We start from the raw sequence: 21,838 nt of genomic DNA, 5'->3' as shown, positions 1-21,838 counted from the left end.
TTAATCTACATGTATACTTTTGTACTCTTGACACACTTGAGATACTTCAAAACTAGTCATACATTTGATAAAGAAACAAATATATATAGTTTGATAAAATATGGTTGATTATCGATCCGCCATTACATCTTTGTATTGATGTTTTTATATCAACCTCATCGAGCTCCTTCACGATAAACGTATCGTAAGAGCAAGTTTAGATTAACACATCACACATACGGATCTTTCACTGTTACTATTGAACATCAAAGCTATCGCTTAAATCGGCATTTTTAACTTCGGATTACAAGATGTAATATTTACGAGTAATTCAGTGTGAAATCCCCTTAGATAAAGTACAGCAACAAAATCCTTATTCACACAAAGTTTCATACTTCTAAGTGTCTGCTTTGTGATTGACTTGCCAATTCCAACACTGGAAAATGTTTATATCTTACTAAGAAAAAGTTGTGCTTATTAAGTTTTGATTTGCTCTTTGGTTACATGTTTTCATGGTTTTAGCTATTCAACAACCAAGAAGGTGGTCTGATCTCTAACTTTATTGATGTTTTTCTATTCCCGAGGATGACGGCGTGAGAACATGCCTTGTCAACAAACCCGACCACGCTCCTTTCTGTGTTTATTCAGTATCATTAATGTAAATCTGTTACATGTGTTTGAAACAATTTTTGAGATTTGTACATGTTTTTCTACTTTCTAATTAATCATACTTAATTCTATGTTGTTTTAAAAATAATTAAGATGGGTTTGTTTTTGCTTTCGACAACTCATTTCGAAGAAATTCTTTGTTTGGTCAGAGTTCATTCATATAATAATTGAATTTGCGTGTGCATCAAACCTTATTTTGCATCAGATTCAAATCGACGTTTGGTCTCTTATAGTCGTAAGTTCTTCAAATCGACATCAAATCTGACGTCACATTCTTTAAACGACGTTCAATATTTTATATACTCTAATCGACGTCCAATTTTACGTCATCTATTGTTAGAATTGCTTAAATGACGTCTGATTTATTACTGAGCGTACATTTATGTTTTGTAGGGTTCAAGATCACGACAACTAATACATTTATACATACTTACCATATTGTCTGAAATGTGTTCTATTTTCAACCTGAAATTTGTAACATGAATATTGATATTTAATTTGATAAGAATCCAGTTTAATCGATCTACATTTAAGTATGTCATTCATAATCAAATGAATAAACGACACGCATGTAAGTGTAAGTCAATGCAAAAACAACCCAACGACAAAAACAACCAAACGACATCTAGAGAGCATTTGTCGGTCTTAAACAATACGCAACATAAAGAATTAGGGCAAATTGTGAGTATTATGATTTCGACATTGAAATGGCATTATGTTTTTATATTGTTATAATTTTCTGATTTGTATTACTGTTAATTACATTTTTCATTTCGTTGCCTTTTATTCCCTATGCGGTATGAGTATTTATCATTGTTGAAAAACCTGTATTTTATGATAGTCATAAGTTTTGTGAATAGTTGTCTTGTCCTATTCAAAATCATATCACATCTGCTTATTTTTATGTGATCTTTAAAATTTACATATCACAACCTGTCTTCCTCAACATAAGTATAAAAATTAACAAACAAAAGCAATACTTCTTCCTGATAGATTTCATTTGTGACACAGGATAGCGTCCTCTAATTTTTATAGTTCGTTTTTATGTTATACTGTAACAACACTGTCCCAGGTTAATGGTAGACTCTTGCTAACATGTTAAATATCGCCACATTATACATGTATGTGCCTGTCCCATGTCAGGAGCCTTTTATTCAGTAGTTGTCACTTGTTGCTGTGTTACATATTTTTTTTTCGTTCATTTTTTTGTTTGTACATACATTAGGCCATTGGTTTTCTCCTTAAACTGTTTTGCATGTGTCATATTGGAGTACTTTATGGCTGACTATGGTTTGGGATTTTATAATATTTTGAAAGCCGTGCAATGACCTTTGGTGGTTTATTTCTGTGTTCATTGGTATTTTTTTAAGTGTTTCATTTGCACTCATACCTCACCGTATTCTTATTAATAATATTTCAGTTAAAATCAGTTCAGTTCTAGTTTTTATCATGTCAAAAATTGACGTCGACTAGAGAGGCTAAAATTGGACGTCGATAAAAGAAGCCAAAAAATAGAACGTTACTAAGATAAGCATTAATTTGGTCGTCGATTTCAAAATATTTTATTGTAACGTCAGTATGGAACGTCTTTGATATGGCCCCTCTCTTAGTATGGGTATGGTACAACATGAGATTCAAAATTGGAAACTAAAACAATGAAGACTAGATTTCGGTCAAAATAACATTTATATGTAAGAACCTATTTACCTTTTAGCAGAACTTATGTGTTTTCAATAATGTGACTGTTGACTTAATATCGAGTATAATGATTATGTTCGTAATTCATGCGTTGAGACTGTCCTTGTACATGTACGTGTTGTGTGTGTAGTATTTGATACACGATGATCTGCATTGTGATAATAAACCTGAACATAGATTATAAATATATTATATCCCATATAAACCGGTTAGTTCTGATCGTTTATCAATTGATATTTTGTGTTTCAATCAAATAAAATTGAGAATGGAAATGGGGAATGTGTCAAAGAGACAACAACCCGACCAAATAAAAAAACAACAGCAGAGGGTCACCAACAGGTCTTCAGTGTAGCGAGAAATTCCCGCACCCGGGGGTGTCCTTCAGCTGGCCCCTAAACAAATATATACTAGTCCAGTGATAATGAACGCCATACTAATTTCCAAATTGTACACAAGAAATTAAAATTAAAATAATACAAGACTAACAAAGGCAAGAGGCTCCTGACTTGGGACAGGCGCAAAAATGCGGCGGGGTTAAACATGTTTGTGAGATCTCAACCCTCCCCCTATCTCTCTAACCAATGTAGAAAAGTAAACGTATAACAATACGCACATTAAAATTCAGTTCAAGAGAAGTCCGAGTCTGATGTCAGAAGATGTAACCAAAAAAAATAAACAAAATGACAATAATACATAAATAACAACAGACTACTAGCAGTTAACTGACATGCCAGCTCCAGACTTTAATTAAACTGACTGAAAGATTATGATTTCATCATATGAACATCAGGCACAATCCTTCCCGTTAGGGGTTTAGTATCATACCATCATAACATATATGAGAAGAACATAACCCGTGTCATGCCAACAACTGTTTTTAGAAAACATAACCCGTGTCATGCCAACAACTGTTTTTAGAAAGCATAGTAGAAAGTCGTATACAAAGAGTTCGGAAGCAGAAAAAAAAAATCATTTAATAGAATTTTTCTGTCAAAATATCTAATTTCATGAACGCAAACAAGAATTTGCAAAATTGTGGCGAAAAAAAAATGATTTTCATTCACACGTAAAAAATAAGATAGTTGAGCTTTAAAATAAATATTCAAATTGAATTTGTATCTATACATTTTGCTATTCAAAACTATTCAACATTGTTTTCAACTGACGATTGCAAGAATCTACGCACAATTACATATTTTTAATAAAAGGTGTAAAAATCATCATTATCTTTTTCTTCTCACTCAATTATTTTAATTAAAATGCAAACAAATAATAAGCAACTATATTTTGGTGTCCAGTCATTGGTCTTATGCTCGCGCTATTTTTTCTTCTTTTTTTCTTCTAAAGAGAGCAACTTTTTTGTTATATGATTTAAGCAATTATTGGTAAACTCCAGATCTATTTAATATTTTTCATCAACTAACACAAAAGCTGCATATTAAATTGGTTAGTTTTATCACCAGAACAAAAATATACTATCTGACAATGGATTATAGTGCTCGCTTATTATATATTTTACATAATGCAATATATGACCGCTTCTACTTTTTGTTTCGATCTGAATCAAGACAATGATGCACATTAATCACTTAGAATTGACTTAATATGTGGATAGTAAATTTCATTTGTAGTAAAAACCTTAAGAGTATTATCCTTCTGAATGAATTCAAAAGGTTTCAATTCACAAATCGGTATATATAATTTTCTCAGGCTGTGTATGGTAGAATGGCTGCTATGGGTTCTTATAATCGTCGCAACAGATTCAAAAACCTTAGAGAAGGTGGCAGTGACAATTATGAAACAAGAATTGGTAAATATATTCTCCTTGATGCAAATTTATCTATTATTGACAACTGATATATGATAAGTATACCTGGTTACCGATGTATCTTTTATTTAAATCAGGACTTTTAAATGTTAACCACGTTCTAATTTATGTTCACAAAGCATTTATGAATACTAGTAATAAATAGTAAAAACAGAAAATTTTGATATATATCATTACTCTTGTTGTTAAACAACATATACACTGAGATTTTTACCTATAAAGTCTGTTTTTTCAACTTATCAGTATCAATATAACGAGATTTATGCCACTGCCATACAGGTGAGAGGTATAGTTATCGATATATAAATCAGGTTCAATTCATCATTTTCGACATTTTTGTACCAAGTCAGGAATATGAGAGTTGTTATTCATTCGTTAGATGTTTTAAAGCTTTTGATTTTGTCATTTGCAAAAGACACATGAATAAATTAAAAAGAAAGGGTTTATGATACTGATTTTGCCATCAATATTCTGTAAAAGATATCAATTTTATAACGTTTTGCCGACATTGATATTTATAATATAATTGAACATGATTTATTGATAGTTATCTTTTTTTTCATTTTCTTTAAGCGAATTCTTAATTTCGTAGACTTATCGTCTTATCATGTCAATCACCATATGATTATACAGGCAATAATTTTAGGTACAAAGTTTTAATGTTTATGTGTAGAGTGCTGTGCACACAACACTGATTAAAAAAACAGTTTCATAAATTTATCGTCTTATCGTTTTGTTGTGTGTTTTTTTTCTACATTGACTAGAGAGATAAGGGAGATTTGATATCTCAAAAACATTTTTGCGACTGTCCCAAGTCAGAAGCCTCTGGCCTTTGTTAGTCTTGTATGGTTTTTAATTTTAGTTTCCTTTATATATTTCGGAGTTACGAATGATGTCCAAGTCTCCGGGTGTATTGAAGACCCATTGGTGACCTAAAGCTGTTTTCTGTCCTTTGGTCGGCGTGTTGTCTCTTTGACACATTCCCAACTTCCATTCTCAAATTTTATTAATAAAAAATACAATAACAACATATATAGGACTACTTATGCAAGTACAATTACAGAATTAAAAGAGATTTACATAAAATGTTTAGATGTTTCTAGATTTTATTAACATTTGTGTTAAAGATAGGCAAATAACGTTATTGAGCGAGCTTTTAATAATTGATAGCAAAGAATACAGAACGACTGTACGACTCCTTTAACGTTAAGCATGTTTAGCATATCATGGTTTTTTTTTTTGAAATTGACAAACACAGTCTACTAAACTAACCGCTTTCTTGTCATACAGAATACAACTCTAATGAACAAGCAACACAATTCGGACGATCTTTGCAGGGAACAAACTTGTCAACATTAATGACGAATAAACATTACAGTATTGTTGTTGGTATTGAAATTACAAACTTAACAAAGAATCATCTGACCAAACCAAAATGGAAAACATATTCAGGATACATCTCAAGCCCCGCTGTTTCAGTTGGACCTGCACACAAGGAAGCAATGGTAAGTACATGTCATTTATCATTCAAGAGAGAGGTTTTACTAGCTATAAAATTAGGTTCCATCCACCATTTTCTACATAAGAAAATGCCTGTACCAAATCAGAAATATAGCAGTTGTTATCCATTCGTTTGATGTGTTTAGCTTTTGAATTTGCCATTTGATTAGGGACGTTCCGTTTTGAATATTTCTTAGTGATCGTGTGTTTTGTGATTTTTCTGTTTACTGCGAATACCACCCGTTCGTCCGTTCGTATATCAGACTGTCAATCGATCTGTCCGAATCCTCTCTCCGTTCGTCGTCAACATGTCGAATGTTTGGGTAAAAAAGGTTTAAACTAATTTTCATGCCACTTTGGTGAATTATTTATATCTATTTTAGAAATGTCAAATCGAGAACATTTACTAGTCGAAAACTTGTTAGATTTACCAAACGATACTCGAGAACTCACTCGACAAATATCTGCAAAATGGAAACACAAAATTATACTCATTTTACGTATTGTGAGTCGTTGTCTCATATAATCGTAAAACCATTAACATTATAATCTTGGACTAGAAAGAAGTTGCAGGAATTTCAAATTATTGTTAATAGTATATTTTCGACATGCAGCGTATTTACCAGACGATATCAGGATATGGGTATTTAGTCAAATCTTAACAGGAAGTTATAATTATATTAAAAAACGACATGGATAAAACAAATGTTAAAGCTTTAATTATATCTTTATATGGTTAAGTTATTGCAAGTATCCGATCTGTAGTGAGTCTTATATTGTTAATACCCATGTTGTGGTAAAGGCGCACTATCACCGAGATATAGAAAAAAATACGATTTTTTGTTCAATCATAATGATAGTGGAAAGTGGAATAAAAATTTGCTTTAGCAGCTGTTTGGTTATAAAAATATCAAAAAAAGAAACAATGATTATGAATTATTCACTTGCATGATATAATTCGACATCATTTAATCTTTATGCAAGCCATGTGAAATTAAATTGAACCTCCTGGCTAGAGATGGGTTAAGCATGAACAGGCGAGTTCACCAAGTATAGGGAAAAAGATGTCAACATTAAAAGTGAAGTTGATTGACTGATTCGATCTTAAACTAATTCTTATATAATTATAGAGTTGAAAATCTATTATAATATATATTAAGTTTGCCTTTGTCTTGTCACAGCCTTGAAATTATTCATTTAGAAAACATCAAATACAATGTCTACTCTTGAATACTTATCGATGCCAGATTATATGTAGGCAGTATGACATTATTTGCATAATCATCAACTATGTTTGCCCAACTTTGTGACCTGGAATGAACCATTGCTGCCCCACCGACGATAAATGCGTCCGAATTTGGATCAGCAAATCACAGAATGTTTCAAGTAAACCCATTTGCGGCGATTTAATACCACTATTTCAGGAAATATCCTGCGATAAAGACGGAGGAGCAGTTTGGTTTTTATAGATACAGAAATATTCCAAGTAAAAGTGTCAACTGTGAGAAGAAATGAAAGGTTTAGAAAAGTTTCCCAATCACTTTTAAGGTTCTCTAGGTATGTTTTTGACAAAGACGTTTCCAGTGTCATTTTGCAGCCAAAATAGGAAGTGGTTATTTTTTATTTGGTTATTTGTTATTTGGTTATTTGCATTTGCTTCAAAAGATCTTCGTATTGTTTGGACCAATATCTTGAAATTTATTTACATATCTTACCTGTTCAACAATTTCCTAAATGGAGTATTTGTTTTATACAAATCTGACAACTCTTCTAGAAATGAATTTCTAAACTTGTTCATCACTTTACAAAGCCTTCAAAGCTGTTTAAAGGCATCTTTTTGTGTTTTTTGTAGAGTCTTCATTAGGTCGTTCATCTGTTATAGAATGACCCAAACCACAAGATCTTACAAATGACCTCATGTATACTGACTTCATCCATCCACTTGTCTAAATGGGATCTTCGGTTAATCCTAAAGCACCAATATCGCCTTTCACAATTGTATTATTCTGTTGTTGTGCCTGATCAATTGTGTTATAAGAAAGAAATTTGCTGGTCTTACGTACAGTACAAGTATCATTTTCAAATTCCATTGCCACCTTTAGGTGATTTTCGCGAAGGGAAGTCATATCTTGGAGATGGGTCGGTAACGATCGAGCATAATTTACTTGATCAAGACCTAAATCAGTACCCTATCATGCGTTATATGGGCTGCTTGTAAAGTACGAAATCTCACTCATGAAATGAGCATAATGTTAAAATCAGAAGAAGTTCTTATTTTATAATTGAACGCCAGGAATGAAACTGTGGTCGAGATGACTCTATTTCTTCGCACCAGTCTTTAAAGTCATTGAACGTCACAGAGCCATGACATAATTATATATTCTGAGTTTAGCTTTCATAATCCGTATTTAACAGTTCAAGCAAAAGACATGCAGTTATCTGATGCGCCTGTCTAGTCCTAGGTACATTTGAACATACATAAAAAGAATATGCCGTTCTTGGTGTTGCAATATTGGCTTAAGTAAGACAACATGTCCATCCCCTATCACGCAATATATCACCCATAGTTTTATAACAAGTCATTCCAATGTGCAATCCACCAAACATGACGATAAACCTATCTTTTCCGTAGAAATCAGGCCATTCCCAGTGAATTTGCTCAGGCATTTCCAAAAGTGGCTGATCTGCAGTTACAATTGATCATGATGTTTCTGCGGGATTCACCACATTTTCGCCTGATCCATCGAATACATGAGAATAACCTGGTAGTGCATACAAATTGCTCTTGATGTCTATAAATAGTTTCCACATGCGCAAAAGTGTTAAACACATGTGTATCAAAACCTTGAAAATTTTATTAAACCACTTCACAATATCATTAGAAATCCAAAAAAAATAAATATATAGTAAATAGTTCAAATGATTTTGAAAGAATTTTGTAACATTTTCGCGCATGCGCAAATACTGGAAATGTCAAATATTCATTTTTAATAAATATATGATGTAAGGAAGGTAGCTGCCAAACCTGATGATTGTTTTTTACTAAAAGAAGGTCAAAGAAAAGTTTTCCAGAAAAAATCAATATTTTCAAACTGAAGAAAACAGCCATTTTAGAAAATGGCCTTGGCCATCTTGAAAAAAATATTATTTTCAATGGCCAGCAGTTATTTCTAAAAATTTAAGTTTATAAAAGTATATAATAATGATGCTTTGTGGTAATTTTCATGCTTGTATCACCATTTGCATAATTCCCTCGATTTTGCTTGCTAATATCTTCCACTAGCTTTAGCAGCTGTTTGGTTATAAAAATATGAAACAAAAGAAACAATGATTATGAATTATTCACTTGCATGTTATAATTCGACATCATCTAATACGTATGCATGTGAAATTAAATTGAACCTCCTGGCTAGAGATGGGTTATGAATGAACAGGCGAGTTCACCAAGTATAGGGAAAAAGATGTCAACATTAAAAGTGAAGTTGATTGACTGAGGCCGTGTTCACATTGACCTAAACTCGGTGTTGTGTAAGTGTAACTCACACGTAAACTAAACAAAATTACGTTCCCATTGATAAAACTCAATGTTTACATGTAGTGTAAATCATGTTTTGTCTACATGCAGTCGATACTCGATGTAGGCCTTGTGTAGATTAAGTGTACACAAAACTAGGCATTTAAAACATTAGTTTCACCATGCATATTTAAGGAAGAAACGATTTTTTTTAATAAAATTGATATTTATAGCAATTATTTATGAAGTTTTTTACAAAAATATTTGTCTCAACTTGATATATTTATTGTTTTGTTTAGAAATAAAACTTAACGTAGCTTTATTAAGCCCTTATCAAGACTCAAATCAGCATCATTGCCAAACACATAATTCATTTGAAAATTAAGGTCTTTCCGAATCGACTTGACTTACACAGAAATATTTGCCACTGGTCTTTACTCAAACAACGATTCACTCATAAATGCATTACTTAAAAAGTGTGAGGTAAATGTATTGTTTGTCTAGTATCTCGGATCCGTGAAATTACACTTAAAAAGTAAAAAAAACCAACATTACCCCCTTCCTTTGCCAAATACTTCTTGGAGAAGAAATACCATTTGAACAAACAGAAAAGATAGAAATATAGTGATCCCTAATATATCCTTCTTCGTCTGTAAGCACGCTGTTGCAGCCTACGTTTTCTAATGCTTAATCGAGACATCTTTAGTATCTTTAAACTACTGCAAATCATCAAAATGGCTTTCATAAAGAAGCAACCACTTAACTTAAAAAAAAGGGGGGGCATTTTGTTTAATTATCAGAATTTTGCCGCGCAAACGTTTTATTCCGGTTTTTTTTTCGATGCTGGTAATCAATTTTTTTCTCTTCAACATTTAACACTATAATGTGTGGGGAAACTCTTGATTCAGAATATTTTTTATCATCTGTAGAACCAGAATTGTTTTCTTTATCCAATTGGGGTTCGGAATATTTCCATCCCCCCTATTTAGAGTCAAATGGTCGTTCCCTTGCTGCTAGAAAAGTTGTCCGAAAACGTTTCATTCGATTCTACGTAATAAACATTTTTAAATGACATAGAGTTTACAAATGTGAACAAATCTTATGTACAGGTAATTAAACAAGGTGTATAGATGTGAACAAATTTAATGTGAAACAAATGTCCAGTTCATTAAACTAATTGTAAACAAGTTTACTGTACATGGAATTTGGTGTGAACACGGCCTGATTCGATCTTAAACTAATTCTTATATAATTATAGAGTTGAAAATCAATTATAATATATATTAATCATATTGGTTTACCTATAATATGAAATCAAACAGACCTAGATAAATCCATGGGCACGAGTTCGGTATTTATTAATATATATATGTTTTTGTTTACAACGGGTAATATAACCGTCGGAAATCGTCCGAATGTCACCGCGATGGTTAATAAGACAGTGTCTAGACTCAAATACACACGAAAGGCTAATACATTATTTCGAGCTTCTGCATCATGTGCATCGTAAATTGTTTATTTTAGACTTTTTAATTTGGATATATGATTTAGTATGTATTGATTATGAATATGAGAATCAAATCGGTGAACATGAATGTGACACTAGTGCCCCTTCAGTGTGTAAATAGGTTGATTATTAGCTCTACAAGTAAGTTTGAAGTTCGTGCCTTTTTATGAGTATTTCAAACAAATACATACTTTACTGTGTAAAGCATTCTTAAGAAATTGACGGTGGTAACCATCCAACTACAGTACTGTTATTCCGATTATAATGTATTGCAAAAAGATAAAACACGTTAGAGCCTGCACAATGTATAGATTTGAAATTTTAAAAAAATTCGCGAAACTTCAAAAATGATTTTTGAGCGAAACATCATGGCTAAACGTGACGTCATACAAATGAAAACTTACATACCTTTGTACTATTCGTACTTTTATGAAAAAGGTATCAATACAATTATATTAATTAAACATGTGTTGATCCAATATGGATGATCTTCTCTTTAGTTACGACATGTCAATTGTGGATTTGACGGTTACTTTTAGCCACCCAAAACATTTTTTACACGGAAAGTGCATTGAAACTAATATGTCACTAACCAATAGATTATTAGCTATTGATTATGTGTATAGTTAGAATCTTCAATGAAGCTGGAGCAAGGATATTGGAATGATTAATTTGTTTAATGTGTAATTTGAATTTAAGAGTGACATCCCTTTGTAATTTACTAAAACGGCTATCAATGCAAGTATTGTATCCCTTGAACAGGTTTATAATTTCGTCTTTATGCATAAACATGTATTGTTATGCGTTTACTTTAACCACGCCTGTCCCAAGTCAGGAGCCTCTGGCCTTTGTTAGTCTTGTATTATTTTAATTTTAGTTTCTTGTGTACAATTTGGAAATTAGTATGGCGTTCATTATCACTGGACTAGTATATATTAGTTTAGGGGCCAGCTGAAGGACGCCTCCGGATGCGGGAATTTCTCGCTACATTGAGGACCTGTTGGTGACCCTCTGCTGTTGTTTTTTATTTGGTCGGGTTGTTGTCTCTTTGACACATTCCCCATTTCCATTCTCAATTTTAATTTTAGTATTTATTAAAGACATGTTTGTATATCTATTATTTCATTAATTGGTTTTGAAACGTTTAATAATTATTGTATAGCAGTATAAATAATTTTTCATATTTTTATGAATGTTATTGGGGTACATCGTATCATTAAATTACCCCCGATCTTGCAAAACCTTCGTGGGTAGTCAAGATCGTTTAAAAACCACTGCGCCTGAATATGCTATCTACTATTAGAGTATAGATAGGACATATACCTCAAACTAAGCTTGGAATTTATTACTTTTATACACTTATTATTCATAAACAAAGGAGATGTGGTATGATTGCCAATGGCACAACTCTCCACAAGAGACCAAATGACAGAGAAATTAACAGCTATATGTCACCGTAAGGATTTCGACAATGAGGAAAGCCTTTACCACAAAGTCAGCTGTAGAAATTCCCAAAATCATAATTATAAAACAATGCAAACGCAAAAGACTAACGTCAAAGGTATTGTACAAAATTAATATGAACGAAAAAAAAAATGTATTACAGCAACAAACGTCAACCACTGAATTAGAGGCTCCAGACTTGGGACAGGCACATACATTCAGAATTTGGCGGGGTTACCAGAATCCAACCCCTCTCCTAGCTAGCCTGGGACAGTACAACATAAGAACGAACTGTTGCCAACAACAAAACGACTATGATAAAATTGAGAATGGAAATGGGGAATATGTCAAAGAGACAAAACTCGGTAAATTAAACTTAAATAAAAAATAAAACATACAAAAGTAGCAAATATAAGAGGCTCCTGACTTGGAACAGGCGCAAAAAATGCAGCGGGGTTAAACATGTTTTGTAAGATCTCAACCCTACCCTATATCTCTAGCCTATTAAGAATAAGCAAACACACAGGTTACACGCAGTAAAACTCAGTTTCCAAAATGTCCGGGTTCCGATTTCAAAACAAGTACAGATCTAAAGTACTCACAGTTACTGACAGCTTTTACAAAAACCAGTAACAACTAATAATAAAAAAATCATGCATCTCAGACTTATTTATCAATCAGTACACATCTTATATCCAATGTATTTAGTGTAAAGACAGTCAGAGAAAAAACATGACATTTGGCAATGCCAAGGTATAGTCGACAGATCGTTCTCTAATGTTTTTGCTATTTTCACATTTCTTGAGCAGTGTGAGAAAATATTGCTCCTCACTAGAAAAATTTTCTTATCTCAGCAAATGATTGGTCGAAGTTTATTTATGACATTATATTTTCTTGATTTCGTATGCATTTCGCATTGCGACGTCAGGAAAAGGGCGACCATGCATGAGGAAATCACACTTACAGAACAAAACTGTCTTCAAATCTAAATAAAGGTATTTAAAAAAAATCGACAAGCCTCACACTTTAAATATTAATTAAAATTGAACTGTCTCGAATAGAGAAATATTGTAACACACTTGTTGCAGTGGTGGAACCTACATTTATGGCATACTTGTAAAAACATTCGTTGGTTTACAATATCGGAATTTAAATGAAGTAGTTCGTTTTATTTATCTGCATTATTTTAAACTTCAAAATTAGGTTTTGCTTTAGTGAGAATTATGATTGAACCTACACGAAAAATTAAAAAAAAAATTGAAAAAGACTAGTAATGAAAACGAATTATATTATCTCCCCATTATGATACAATGTGAAGAACAAATACCAGCGTCACATAACAATATTCAGAGAGAGGTGCTAGTAAACAATTTTTATATAGAGTGTAATCTGGTAATTCACGTTAAAACAATTTTCCAATAAAATTGAATGTTATTTTATTCAAATATAATAGTACGGTGACCAGACCCAATATGTTATAGATTTAATCGTCAAACATACTACATGTATATGGCTATATTATATATCATTGGATTCGGAAAAATGATTACTTTTGAAATATCGATGTCGTCAAAAAGAAATGTGGTAACAGGTTTGCATAAAATAAGGTCAAAGATCAAATTCTGTTTTTTTTCTATTTTTCTTCCATACTTTTGAAATTCGAAGATATATACAACAATTTAGTTTAAATTTCAGATACAGACATTTTTTTCAATCAATTAACAATGAACTATCTCGAAAATGTAACAAAAATTAATTAGGAAATCGATTTATTCTGGAAATTGGCGTTTTTCAAAACACTTTATCTATTATATTCTGTTAAAGTTACAGTGGTTTCCTTTCCAGCTGACATTCAACCTCAGCAATAAAGGATAAATATCATAATTTTACCTAAAGCCTACTAACATGAAGGCGTATTTTGCATAATTTCATTCATGCAATTCATTAAAAATCAAGACTTCAAAAACAGTTACAATTCAAAAATCCAATCAAAGAGATGTACACAACAGAATCATGCCTGGAGTATCTTCTGGTTCATCTGTCAAGGAAAATGATTTGAAATTTCTAAATAAATCTGACTCTTTAGGTGTCAGACCACCAATTACTCCCTCCAATTTAGAACGTATGTAAAAGAAGCCCTACTCTGACACAAAATAGTGCTTTTGATGTCCTTGTTTACTTAAACTAACCAACAAATTTGCAGAAATGAAACTTTTGGTGAATGAGAAATATATCTAGATCATTTTGAGCCAAAATTTACTTGTCTATGAGTTTGCATTAAAAATTGAGGATTAATGCGCTCCATAGTATACTAATTTTAGATTTCCAGAAAACCAGGTTTTTGTTTAGGAGTACCTCTGTGTGATGGTCAGTTATTTTGTTAGACGGCTTTAAAGGTATGGTGAAAATTGGCATGTAAAAAGCTGATACATGTACAATTAAGGATATACCTGGTTTCTATGAAGTTAAACTTAAGGTAAAATATTTAGAAAGCTGTGAAAATTGCAAAATTTGGTTGAACAGATAGGGATTTTTAATTGGTGGTCTGACACCTTTACGGAGGCAAAACTCCGGATATGTAGGGTTTTGTTGTGAACAAAAACATGATTTTTTTACATGGAGATTTTCCCTTCAATGAAAACACAAGATCCTGCAAGAATTCTGCTGACATATGCCCTTTTAAATACAGGGAGATTAATGAATCATTTAACTCTCACCAACAGTATCGTAAAATTAAGGGAATAGAAAGTTTTATACCAATGTACAATGCTGACGAAATTTTTAGTTTGAAACGAAGAAAGTAAAATGTTTTAGTGCCGTTTCACAGGGAGGTAACCTCACTAAACTTACATCTTTACTGGTGGTCAGCTTGACGCGCATTGGATTATTATTGTAAAGAGTTTTTTTATTGTAAAGCTTTGAAATTAAATTTCATGCCTAATCAAGGGCTTCATTTTTGTCAATATTACCGAAACTCTAAAAACCACTGAAATAGTCGTGCGTGTCCTTCAAAGTCTTGTAGACTGTTTGTTTACATGGCTACTCCAAACAGAGACGAAGTTGTATCGCATCCGGTAAATGCATGTACAGCAGACAATAGTTTACAAATTGTTGGGTAAAGAGAGACACATAGTTATTGAATGGGTGAATATATTTGTCCATCCTTTACACTGCTAATGTTTCCCATCTGCACCCACAACTCGCTTGTATATGTCATATACATGTAGTAGTGAACACACAGAACAATCACATTTGTATTAGAGATCCATTTGATTGTTTTTCCGTGACTTTCCCATTTCTCAAAACTTCGTGTCAAAGTTTAAGGCATTGAGTATCGGCCTCCTTTTGAGTGCTAAACAATTTACGACAGCCGTTAACAGTGTTGGTATAAATAACATTGAAAATTTCGGAATTTAACTACGTTCTGGCTATTTAAAGCTCACATAGGGCAGTCAGGAATTCTTCTCCCTTAAATAATCTGGTACACTTTGGTTAAAGCTGTAGTCTTTGTGCGGCGTTTCCTTTCGGCAGGCTTTATTGCGTTTTTCATGTCGTAGCGATCAAAAACATGTGCTACTGTGTGCGTTATAGAAATTCATTTGGACATAGTTTTTTAATAGTCAGCTGCAAGGTCACCGAATGTTTTACCTTTCTTATTATCAATATATTTAACCAATGCTATACCATCTCTGATGTAAGTCTTGGATGAATGTAGGGAAAGTGCACCAGAGACTTCAGATTCTAATTGCTTCACCAAATCAGACTTGCTTGATTTTCTCATGGTGCCGTCATCTTAAAAAAGGGAAATTGGAATTGGACCTACCGGGTGCGACAGCACATGCTCTATTGTACCATCATCTCTACATTTTACCAAAATCAGTGCACGTATTGATACAAGTGATTTATGTGACCTAAAAGTGATTCCCCCGATTTCTATTTAAGGTTTGTTTTTGTGGTCATGTTTTCAAACGTTTTTAGTTTTGACTTTGATATTGGACTATCAAAACACTTTGACTGGATCTAAAGAAAGAGCACTAGTCTGATAAATTTGTTAGTCATGTTAAACCTTCTTCTACAGTTGTGAGCAAAGCATCTTGAATATCTCTTATAGAATTGCATTACAGAAGGGATATTGATAAGACATGGAGGATGGGATTTCACATCAAAGGGATCAGTCATGGATCATTCAGATGGTCCACAATGGCAATGATATGTTTTTCGTCTTTTTTCATTGCTGCTGGTTTTGTTTTCCTCTTTTGAATTTGCATTATTTGCAGCAATTACAGCCCTTTTCAGCGTTACACGACTAAAGGATTCTAGGAAGTGTCTATTAAGGGTCCATCTAACAAGCGCAGACTTTTGATTTGTTATGCATATAGTGCCACCTGATCCCCTTGAGGCTTTTATAACGGTCATTTCTGTTGCCGTGTCGGCCCATGTACCGTTAAAATGTCCAGGAGTCTTTTTAAAAGCAAAGTAGACATTTATTAAATGTGGTCGAAAATTTTCATAAAGTTGAAGGATATCAAGTATGTTAACTGACATCCACCTTCAGTGATTGGTACGGTTGGTTACAAAAACTGAAGGTTACATTAGAGATGACGATCTCAAGGACGTGACTAATTTCTCTCCCTTTCTGCTCTAACATTTGACAGCAAAATGTCTACTGCTTCAAGGAACACGTCCCAGTATCTGAATGTAAGTGATAAAGCACATTCCAATTGCTTATATGTATCTATAAGAGGCGGTATATGAGCTTCGGATAGCTCCGTCATATGAGCGTTATGACTAGTGTCTGGCTTGAATTGCTGAAGTAATGCTTTTAAAATAAATGAATTTGATATAATGGATTAATAAAGGTAGGAAATATCATATAAATATTAATTACCGGGTATTTTACATTTTGCGTTTAAAAAGATGATGAAATCAAATTAACTCTATTAAATGCAAAATATTCTTAGTGTTAATCTTTCACATTACACTGGGGTAAAGCTGATAACCGTAACTGCATTCACGGTCATCCCAAGATGTCGGATGAAAAACAGGTCAGTATCTGTATTGTCTGTTACAGTGTTTCTATATCATTTTCTTTACAAAGGAGACATTGATACGATGTAAATGTATAAAAGATTCACACGGAAATCACAAATTACTTCCGAGAAATGTGCATGAAACAGGAAATTCGATTTGAAATAATCGCTAAGATGACCGTAAATCACAATCGAGATGACCGTAACAGAATCAGCAATTCATAACAAGGGTGACCGTAATTGGTTAAAAAAAGGCCGTAATTTGTAAAGGATGACCGTAATTTCTAAATGATTACCGTAACTTTTAAAGGATGATCGTCAATTCCAAGAAATTTCCGTATTTGTATAACTACTTTTTTGCATCAAATGATTAATGGTGTTGATATAAAACGTATTTATATGAGAGTATTATCCTATAGGTAGGAGGAAATAAGACGTGCTTTAAATACAAAGTTCACCATATATATTTTTTTTTACGGTAGAGGATATAGTTTTTTAAAATGAACATACTACAAGACATGCACATGAAAAAGTGGGGAAAACATGCAACAAAAGCGCGATTAAATGACACCTTACAAGTATAATAAAAAAAAAACAGTGTGCTGCACAGCATCCAACTAAAAGCCAAAAGATTTTTGTTTATTTCTGCAATTCCTTGTAATGACATATAATAAATGCACTTTTTAAAATAATGCCAGTGGATGTACACCCATTGATATTATATCGTCTTTGATTTGTCTTCTATTTTGTCTTGCAAGTAAAATAACAGAACCTGTTTTTAAAATGCTACGACCAACTAGTGAAGGCGAGCTCCAGCAAAATAGATCTTTAAAATAGTCTTGTGCGTATAGCGTATCACAAGGGGGAAAAGGGGGGTCCCAACCCAGGGTAAAGGGGGTTCAAACTATGTGTCCCCATTCAAATGCACTGATTGGTAAATAAAAAGGGGTTCCAACCCCCGGACCCCTCCTTGGATCCACCACTGAGGGGAACCTTGTCAATTTGTATATACAGCAATGTTATTCATATATAAAGACAAACTAATATTTTAATCTGCTTCCTCTGGAACCATACACACAGGCTCGATTACCAGATATTCATATGTTTGATTAGTGTTTTTTATGCTCCATTCATGGGCATTATGTTTTCTCGTTGTTGCGTCCGTTCGTTTGTTCGTCCGTTCGTCTGCTCGTTCGTCCGTCTGTCCCACCTCAGGTTAAAGTTTTTGGTCGAGGAGGTTTTTGATGACGTTGATTTCCAATCAACTTTAAACTTAGTGCACGTGTTTTCTATGATATGATCTTTCTAATCATAATGCCAAATTACAGTTTTTTCCCATTTTAACGGTCCACTGAACATAGAAAATTATAGTGTAGATGAGGCATGTACCAGAGACAACTCAGAGGGACACATTCATGTTTCTTCAACTTTTCGTCGTATCTCTGTCAATTTGTATTAAAAAATTTTAAAGTCGTTATCAATAAATATATCTTTTTTTACGAGAAATCCGCAATTTACTATCATTGTCATGAATTCAAAATACGTTCAAATAGTTTAAGATAAATTGATGAAACATGTTTATATCCGCTAACTAAGTCCCTATTGAGACAAACACAACAAAAAGGTATGAATACAAATACGGATATTCTTAGAATTGAGGGTCATCATTTAAAAGTTACGATCATCCTTTATAAATTACAGTCATTCTTTACAAATTACGGTAATTTTTTACAAGTTACGGTCATCTGTTTACCTATCATGGCCATCCTTGTTTTATGTTACGGTCATCTTGAAAATATTTTGATAATGATTTACGGACATCTTAGCGATTTTTTCAAATTGAATTTCGCGTTTCCTAAACATTTTTCGGTAGTAATTTGTGATTTCTGTGTGAATCTTTTATACATTTACATCGTATCAATGTCTCCTTTGTAAAGAAAATGATATAGAAACACTGTAACAGACAATACAGATACTGACCTAATTTTTCATCCGACATCTTGGAATGACCGTGAATGCAGTTACGGTCATCAGCTTTACCCCAGTGACATTAACTCTTTAATAATGGATTACGTTTGCTAAACTTTATTTGAAATCGTTAAAATAAGGTGTAACAACAATGTATATAATAACAGGAGTAATATCACGGATGTTTTTTTACAATGAAGACCTCAAAATGTTTCTAAGTCGAATTTGTTCAAGTAAACTAACGTACTTCAAAGCCCGTTTTACAAAAATTGCAAGGACGATTTTTTGACGACAGATCAAAATGTTAAGTTTGACCTTTGAACTACCAATACTGTGATATATAGCCATATAGTATGAATGACAATTAAAATCCTTAAATAAGCGACTTTTCCTTACTCGGTAACCGTACTATAAGGACTGACTTTGCCACATCTACTATTTTATTTGACAGTATTTAAGATTTTTTATTGGCAAGAGATAAACATGCTTGTACATACATTAATAATGTAAACTGGCAATTATCTAATCAGTTAATCAATAACTTCTGTCTTCCTTCAATATAGGAATAATGATATGTTAATGGTCCCAAGGACCAATCTTTGACCCAAAAGCGTCGATATGAATGATAAGTGCGTCAGAAAGGCATTCATTGTTTCAGAAGGATAAGATGGGGAAAATTACCAAATTGCCTGAAAAGTTAAATAAAATAAAATCTGTACAGTTAGAAATGTTTAAAAATAATATTTACAAAAGCTACTTATATATCAAGTTATATTCAAAATAGCCTCGTTTTCAACATAACTTTAATATGTAATTTTAAAAGTTACCTGTTAAAGTATAATGCACCTGACTGATTATAGATAACCAGTGACAATTAATATGAATAACGGTCAAGTAATATCCACAAACTTTTAATTACGAGTCACGACTGGTATGCATTAAACCACTTTTTAAATCAATCGAATAAAGGACATACAGACAAATCAGTCAGTTAGGAACAAATCTGAACTTAAGTACTTTTATACATATCAGCCCTGATCTCGTTAAAATCTATATCGATAAAATCTATATTTTATTTTATTTTAGATAGCACATAAACACGGCTATACAATGACCGGATCAAGTGGAATCGTTTCGTGGCTAATAGAAGGCACAGAAAAGCGCCTTGTCGTCATTTGGAAATCTCCATACTTTTCTAGCAACACTCTTGGTATTTGCTTAACGAAGGCTGGTCACGACACGCATAAAGATGAATGGTTCAGTAGCATAAGAAATAAGCGACACAGCACGGATCTGAAATATAGATTTTCTGCGTTTGGCGAAAAGAGTGATGAAATAATGATTGAAGATGAGGGTTTTCAGATATATGGTTCCATGGGAAGCAGCAGTAAACCCGAAGTGAAAACAACACTGCGTTCGACTATTACAGGAGAGACATCTTTCACTAGAACAGAATAGTTCATAGAGAATCTGTTTGGATAAATTGTGTTGAATTGCGTACAAAAATTATGAGTTTGGATTAGGTATGGGGCAAACTTCGGAAAGTGCAAAGTTAAAAAAAAAACCAAAAAAAAACCTTTTTTAGTATCATAGTGAAGAATTTAAGAAGAACTTGTTTTTGGTGTATTCAATATTCAAATTTTTCCCCAGCATCCAAATATGGTCCTGCGATTGACAAAAATAAAATCGAAAATCAGTCGACCTATTATCCATATCGTCAAACATAAATCAATGCTAATTCATAGAAATTTTGTATATCTGAGACCACATGGTTAAGGCTCAGTGTATCACTACTGCAATAGTTCTGTGATATTTAGGTAAGATTAGGATATGCATACATATTTTAAACAAGAAGGCAAGTGTTCAAAATTACAGCGGTCAAATTTCGTCTATGTAAAAACCTCACCAAAAGAGTATAGTTTTATAAAATATGACACATATTATTGTTAGTGCTCAAATCTGATTTCAGTATCTACAAGTAACAATATTGAACATATTGAAATTGGTAACGTCGATGTTGCTATACTTCCTAAATTAAACGTATGGTTATTAACAAAAATATTTCACATTTGACATTTATCAAGCATTAATTAACTACTTCTATATTATTTTTTTGCTTTGTGATCATTGAATTTCGTTTAACGTTATGTCCACATACTTTTTTGGGGAGATCTTTTTGTATTGCGTAATATTTGTTCGAAAATTCTGGTCTCGATATGGTTTGCCCTAATCTCGTGGTTAAGAGATATATATTTCTCCAATGTTGCATTGAACCACATCCACACCCACAAAAGGCACATTTTTGGAATACTTGTGAATAACCGCTTCTTGGCATAACTCAGTAAAGTGGTTCACCAGTTAACCAGGTTGCATGGTAGGACATGGCTGATAATATGGATGAGCTGACAATTAAGGCATGAATTGAAAAGTGTCTGAGTTGTAGTTTTCTTGTTTGTTTTTAATATGCACTTACGGAGTGCTCAGTTTTCAACCTTATTGATTTTATATTCGCCTTACAGATTACTTGCCACGGTTTTGGCCTCATCTTGAAGTAATTTAAAGGTTTCCAAACCGGGTTTACAACTAACGTCAATTTAATATAGCTTGTCACAGTTTGAAAACAGGTTTTCAACAATTTCAAGATTTTGTTTCTTTCCTTTTCCATTATATTTCTATTCTTGTTAATGATATTTTGGAAGCTT

At 32.8% G+C, this 21,838-nt stretch overlaps 1 protein-coding gene across 1 annotated transcript in view; it reads left to right on the top strand.

The window, feature by feature from the left end:
- Nucleotides 1-20,752, top strand: part of LOC139485701 (tereporin-Ca1-like) — a 33,158-nt gene extending 12,406 nt beyond the window's left edge. Inside the window, exons 2-4 of the mRNA XM_071270344.1 lie at nt 4,057-4,156; nt 5,465-5,679; nt 20,223-20,752. Of these exons, the coding sequence (XP_071126445.1) occupies nt 4,072-4,156; nt 5,465-5,679; nt 20,223-20,594 (672 nt within the window). The 5' untranslated portion in view covers nt 4,057-4,071 and the 3' untranslated portion in view covers nt 20,595-20,752. The remainder of the gene's footprint in view (nt 1-4,056; nt 4,157-5,464; nt 5,680-20,222) is intronic.
- The last annotated feature ends 1,086 nt before the right edge of the window (nt 20,753-21,838 follow it).

This window comes from Mytilus edulis, chromosome 8 (assembly GCF_963676685.1).
Source record: "Mytilus edulis chromosome 8, xbMytEdul2.2, whole genome shotgun sequence".
NCBI classification, from domain to species: domain Eukaryota; kingdom Metazoa; phylum Mollusca; class Bivalvia; order Mytilida; family Mytilidae; genus Mytilus; species Mytilus edulis.
Note: the sequence above shows the minus strand (reverse complement) of the source record. Positions and strands in the feature narration are given on the sequence as shown.